The sequence below is a fragment of the Chrysochloris asiatica genome, unplaced genomic scaffold (assembly GCF_000296735.1).
Source record: "Chrysochloris asiatica unplaced genomic scaffold, ChrAsi1.0 scaffold00019, whole genome shotgun sequence".
Taxonomy (NCBI): Eukaryota; Metazoa; Chordata; class Mammalia; order Afrosoricida; family Chrysochloridae; genus Chrysochloris; species Chrysochloris asiatica.
In genome coordinates this window covers 30551156-30558180 of record NW_006408537.1, presented here as the reverse complement: position 1 = coordinate 30558180, position 7025 = coordinate 30551156, and the positions used below count along the sequence as shown (strand labels likewise).

The window sequence follows — 7025 nt, the reverse complement described above, 5'->3', positions numbered from 1 at the left end:
GGGAGAAAGATGAGGCTTTCTACTCCCGTAAAGATTTACACCCTCGGAAACCCTGTACAGGGTTGCTATGGGTCGGAACCGACTCGACAGCACTTAACAACAACAACAATGCTACCAGGACTCCTTACAAGAGACTCTTTCCTTTAAAAAAAAAAAAAAAGTCAAGCTAACAAATGAAAAAACTCTACTCTCTAATGCAGTGGTTCTCAAATTTGTGCTGTATATATCAGAAGCATCAGCATCATTAGGGAGTTTTCTTAGAAATACAAAATCTCAGGCCCCATCCTAAACTGTCTGAATCAGAAACTCTGATGGTGGGGCTAAGCAATCTGTGTCCCTACAAGGCCTCCAAGTGATTTTGATTCATGCCAAAATCTGAGCATAATGTTTGGAACTAAATAAGTTATCACCTTTGAATAATCTTATTTTTCAAAGATACAGACATCTGTGTTTCTCTGTTCACGCCATACTGTAATCACTCCTGTGCAACCCACTCCAAAATGAGATGATAGCAAATACATTCCATTTCGTGCCTTCAGCTTTTGCTAGGTCCACCGTTTATACATCCAAGCATTTATTGAATCTGTCCTGTCTCTTACAACTGATCAAGCAGATCCCTGCAAATTCCTGGCCTGTGTCAAATTTGTCAGTGTGCAATGAATGAGTGGACCAAAGAAGCAGAGTGTCACTGCAGATCTGGATATGAGAGGCAGAAGGGCCTATATCACCTGGACCCAGGCTTCTGTGACCCCAAAGAGGAAGTGAGGTCATTGATCATTCATGAAAACAGAGCCATATGCAATGCAGTTAGGTCAAGAATGTGGTGGTGGTGTGCTAGGGAAATGGTTCTGACTCATAGTGACCCTGTTTAGGGTTTCCAAGACTGTAAATCTTTATGGGCACAGAAAGCCTCATCTTTCTCCCATGGAGAAGCTAGTAGATTCAAACTGCTGACCTTATGGTTAGCAGTCCAACTCACAGCCCACTGTGCTACCAGAGCTCCTTACACTAACCTTGTTGTTGTTAAATGCTAACCTTACAGACCCAAAAATTAATTGCTCTGAGAAATGCATTATCAGTCCTTTAAACCCATGGTTCTCACCCTGAAACCAGAACTAGAGAGTACCCAGCTACTACTATCAAGTGCTCTGATAGAAGTCACATTCTGTGGTCCTAGATAGAGTAGAAGAAAATGTGGAACCAAAACTGAAAATCATAAAAGAGACCAGGTTTGCTGAGTGGCTAGAGACTGATGGAACCCCAGAGACTATGACTCTTAGTCATCCTTCAGGCCTGAAACTGAACTCATGCCTATGGCTCAATTTTCAGCCAACAATAGACATTTGTATAAGAGGAACAATAGCACTAGTGAGGTAAGCACACTTTGGAATAATCAACCAATTGAGATTTTTGTCTTTTAAAGGGAGCATTTACCTAAAGACAAAGTGTTGAAGAATTAAAAAAGAAGAAAAAATAGAAATAGGAAAAGAAGGAAGTAGAATAAGTGATGTTACATTAATTAGATGTAATCAATTAACTGAAGCAAAATATATATAAATTATTGAATGTAAAACTGATCATCTGCTCTGTAAACCTTCACTCAATTCACAATAAAAAGTTTTCAAAATAAAAACAAATAAACAAAAACCCATGGTCCTCAAACGTCAGTGCACGTTAGAATAATCCAGAGGAGATAGTGATGGTGTGCAGTCACGTCTGTATCAACTCATGGAGGCACTATGAAAGGTTTTCAAGGCTGTAAATCTTGCAGGTTCTGCACCATGAACCATCAGAAGCCTTCTGCTGAGCCTTTCTATAGTCCGAACTCAGAATGATGCCAGCTTTTCCAATCTTGATCTAATCACACACTGACGTTTTCCTCAGTGCTGCTCCCCTTAGACTCGTGTTATTATCAGATCACTTGGCTTTATTTGGTTGCTTGTCTGTACTGTCTCTTTGCTCATTCTCGTGGCTACAGTTTCTAATATCCTACAGGGGGGGGGGGGGGGGTTGTGACCATCCACTTTTACAGTCAGTCAGCAAGAAACAAGAGAGATTTAGCCTCTTTATAAAGTGTTACCACTTCAAAGCTAATTACCACATGATGGTTAAGAGGCAATGTACTGAAGTCCAGACAAATTGTGATTAAATTTTTGCTCAGCAAATTGCTAATTAAGTGGTTTTGGACAAATTACTTAACTTCTCTAAACCTCAATTTCCTTATTTGATAATGAGGGTAATACAACCAACTCATTGGGTTACTGCAAGGGATATAGGAAATGATGTTTATGAAGCACATTTACAATGAACATAGGAGATAGAATATCAACTCAGGAAAGTAAATATGATCATGATATAAATTTCACCCAAATTAATTCCAATTAAATCCCAACAGGATTCTGTATAGAATCTGATATTCTGTTTCTAAAGAGCCTCTGGAAATGACAATGTAAGAAATGTATGTGTAGCAAGCACTTCAATTCAGTGGGAAATATAAGGACTAGTCAGTAATCATTGGAGATAGAATTGGTCTTCCTTTTAAAGAAAAGTAAAATTTGTTCCTTTCCACACACAAGTCAATTTTACATCAAAGATCCACATAAAATCAAAACAATGTATGACAAAAAATGTTTTTTAAATATTTCTATAATGGACTATACATTGAAAGTGCAAGAGAGTAGATTTGACTCAATGGAAGCTTAAATAAGTAAACATGAGGATAAACATCTCAATCCTGGTAAGCAAGAAGAACAATCAGAAAAAAAAGAATGAAAAAAATCTGAAGATTCATGTGGGACAACATGAAGTGGAATACTTTACAGGTGATTGGGTTCCAAACAGGCAAGTGAAGCACAGAAAAGACAGTCAAAGAGCTATTTGAAGATAATTTCCCTAACTTCATGAAAGATGAGAGCATAAGTAAAACTGAACAAACCCCAAACAGGATAGATCCCAAAAGAAAATACCAAGACATATAATCATCAAACCTTTAAAACTCAAAGACAAGGAAAGAATCCTGAGAGTAGCTCGGGAAAAAAGAAAACTTACCTACAAAGAAGAACCAATTAGATTAAGCTCTGCAGAAACCAGACAGCCAAGGCAATGAGGAGACATGTACAAAACTCTCAAAGAAAAAAATTGCCAGCCAAGAATTATACACCCAGCAAAACCTCCTACAAATTGATGACAAAATTAGAACATTTCCAGATAAGCAAAAATTAATGGAATTTGTAACAGCCAGGCAAACCTGACAAAAACTATGAGAAACAATCCTTCATACTGAGAACGCACAGCACAGCCAACAATCTGAAACGGCATACATGGCAACACGACCCAGAAGTCAATCCAGCTATAGATGCATCCAAAGTGAAACAAACATGTTTTTGATAAGTGCTGTCAAGTCGGTTTGGACCCATAGTGACCCTGTATAGGGATTCCGAGGAGTGGCTGGTGGGTTTGAACCACCGACCTTATAGTTCAAACTGACTTTGCAGTCCAGTGCATTATCCTATGGCACCACACCGGGACTCCAAAACACACGTACAAAGGGAAAACCACAAAAAGTTAGTAAACTTGCAGACAAAAGCAAAGAAAAACTGACCAAGAAAACAAAATAAACTCAGCAAAGAAAATTATATGGAACAAAGAAACTAGCAGTACCACATAAACACATACACACAAAAAAAACAGGAAAATGACTGCAATTACTTCATACCTATCAATAATGACACTGAATGTTAATGGAATAAATAAGCCAGTCAAGAGGCAGAGAGTAGCAGAATAGATTAAAAAAAAAAAAAAAAAAAAATCCAACAATATGCTATCTATAAGAGATATCCTTAGACACAAAGACAAAAATAGATTAAAAATCAAAGGATGGAAACAAATATATCCAGTGAACAAAAATAAAAAAACAAGCAGGAGTGTTGTTGTTGTTGTTAGGTGCCATCAAGTCAGTACCACCTCATAGTGACCCTACAAACAACAGAATGAAACACTGCCTGGTCCTACACAAACATCACAATCATTCTACATTTGAGCCCATTGCTACTACGATTGTAACAATTCATCTCGTTGGGGGTCTTCCTCTTTTACTCCAACCCTCCACTTTGCCAAACATGATATCCTTCTCCAGTGACTGGTCCCTCCTGACAATATGTCCCATGGTACGAGCGACGATGAACTGACTTCTAAGAAGCACTCTGGCTATACTTCTTCCAACACAGAATGATTTATTCTTTTGGCACTCTGTGAGGCTTTTAATATTCTCCTCCAACACCATAACTCAAATGCATCAATTCTTCTATTATCTTCCTTATTCACTGTCCAACTTTCACATACATATTGAAAATACCATGGCTTGGGTCAGGTGCTTGAAGACGTCTTGTGCCTCAGATTTGCCTAATGATATATGTCATTTGATTTCTTGACTGTTGCTTCCATGAGTGTTGATGGTGGATTTGAGCGAAATGAAATCTTCAATCTTTTTTCCATTTCTGTGGATTTCATTTCCACCACTTGTTGAATATAAGAAAGAACTAGATGCAGGGACAGTTGAGGACATGGACTCTGGACGTAAGCCACCAGGCAAACCTGTGTGAAAAGGAAGCAAACTTCCTTATACGTCTTAGAGTCCTTCTTGACCTAACAGAATATAAACAAGAATAGGTTCGAGACATGTACCAAATATTTACTGACTTACTGAGAATTTTTAGCTACAACAAAATAGTGTAAGGAATGCACAGATGTTAGCAGTGTAACTACAAGCAGGCAATGCTTTGATTGTTATCTCAAAACATGTATAAAAGGCCATGGAAGCTAAAAATAAAGTGCTGCTCTTGCCAGACGAGGCAGCCTCCTGTTCTCCTTCGCACTCCCCAGGCTCCCTGGTTCATTAGAACCACTCATCTGTCAGTTTGCCGTGCTGTGCTTTCTGTGATAGGATAATATCCATGCACCTACAGGGAAGACCAGTTAATACCACTATTATTCAAATTTACACACCAACCACTAAAGCCACTGAGGATGAAATAGAAGAATTCTACCAATTTCTTCAATCTGAAATTGATCAAACATGCAATCAAGATGAATTGATCATTACTAGTGATTGGAATGCAAAGGTTGGAGGCAAAGAGGAAGGATCAGTAGTTGGAAAATATGTCCTTGGTGATAGAAATGATGCTGGAGATCACATAATAGAATTCTGCAAGACCAATGATTCATTCATTTCAAATACCTTCGTTAGACAGCATAAGAGACGATTATACACATGGGCCTCACCAGATGGAACACACAGAAATCAAATTGAGTATATCTTTGGAAAGAGACAATGGAAAAGCTCCATATCATCAGCCAAAATAAGGAACAGACCATCAATTGCTCATATGCAAATTCAAACTGAAGCTGAAGAAATTGAAAACAAGTCCACGAGAGACAAAATATTACCTTGAATACATCCAAAGAACAGATTTCATTCTTAAACACTAAAGAGTGAAGACCAGAAGAGTTGTGGGATGACATCAAGAACATCATACATGAAGAAAGTAAAAAGTCATTAAGAAAACAAGAAAGAAGGAAAAGTTCAAAATAGATGTCAGAAGAGACTCTGAAACTTGCTCTCCAGTGTAGAGATGCTAAAGCAAATGGAAGAAATGAGGAGGTACAAGAGCTCAACCAAAAATTTTAAAGGTCAGCTTGAGAAGACAAAGTCAAATACTACAACAAAATGTGCAAAGATCTGGAGTCAGAAAAGCAAAAGGGAAGAACACGCTCAGCATTTCTCAAGCTGGAGGAGCTGAAGAAAAAATTCAAGCCTCCACTTTAATTACTGAAGTTATTGGACAAGTTATTGAATGATGCAGAAAGCATCAAAAGAAGATGGAAGAAATACACAGTCACTGTACCAAAGGAAATAGTTAATGTTCAACCGTTTCAAGAGGTAGCATATGGCCGTAACAGCTACTGAAGACGGAGATGTCTGGAGATACCAGCCGGTAGGACAATCCGGGAGGTTTCGGATCAGACCCCACAAGGTGGATGGAGCCTCGAAGAGGCCAGATCCCAGGCCTCCAAGACAACTTTTTGTCAACTGCTTCATGTTCCAAGGCACACGACCCCAATCATGCTCCTAAAGATGACTCTCCTTCCTTGTTGCCAAGGAAGCCACATCAGATTTGGGCTCAAGACCTTTTGGACAGTTGAAAATTGTTGTCTTCCAACGTGGGGCAGAAAAACTGCAGTACCAGAGAAATGGACGAGACTGTTGCCGAGTTTATCAAGAGGATTGTCTTGAAAATCCCAATGACCGAAATGATGACAATCCTAAAGACATGGGACTTTTTGTCTGAACATCCAACTGCAGACCATAAACGTCCGGCAGCGAAAGGAACCCTTTATGCACGACTTGGTTCTACTCTGTGAGGAGAAGTGTGCAATGACACGGCCCTTTTAGGCATCATTTATAATCAAGTTTATCGGCACCAGAAACTTTGGGATGTTTTTAAGATGAGTGAAAAAACAGGTAGAGACCCTGACCCTTTTGATGAGGATCACTTTAAATGTTCATTTACGAAAGTTCTTTGGAAAGCATTAAAAAAATGTGACAGTCAGCTTGAGAGATGGTGAGGAGAATGCAGTGTGGATTCGAATTGGCCTGGGGAACACACTGTATGAAATCAAACCAGTGCAAAGCTACTTACATGGTGTATTATCCTCAGACTCCCTATGGATTCATCTCGTTCTCCAGGCTGAAGAGGAATTTACTCCTCCTGAGTCAGGCACTGACAGTGGCCACCAAATACCATCAGATTGTGAAAGTGAACTTCCGGAGCTACTATCTGGACTCTGAAGGCTATTGTTTTTAACAGTATAATCAGGTCTTTGAAACTCATAATTCTACTTCACCTCTACAGGAAAGAAGCCTGTGGCTCAATACAAATATGGATTTCAGGATCATTCATGAAAACCAACTCGAAAAGGAGGAAAGAAAAGAAAAAAGGGAGGAAAGACGAGACAGAAGAATATAG

General features: G+C 39.0%; 1 protein-coding gene and 1 pseudogene across 1 annotated transcript in view; both read left to right on the top strand.

The window, feature by feature from the left end:
- Positions 1–4601, top strand: part of IMPG1 (interphotoreceptor matrix proteoglycan 1) — a 145802-nt gene extending 141201 nt beyond the window's left edge. Inside the window, 3 exon segments of the mRNA XM_006878342.1 lie at positions 600–643; positions 646–761; positions 4533–4601. Of these exon segments, the coding sequence (XP_006878404.1) occupies positions 600–643; positions 646–761; positions 4533–4601 (229 nt within the window).
- A 1648-nt stretch (positions 4602–6249) lies between these two features.
- On the top strand, positions 6250–7025 carry LOC102842052 (annotated as a pseudogene).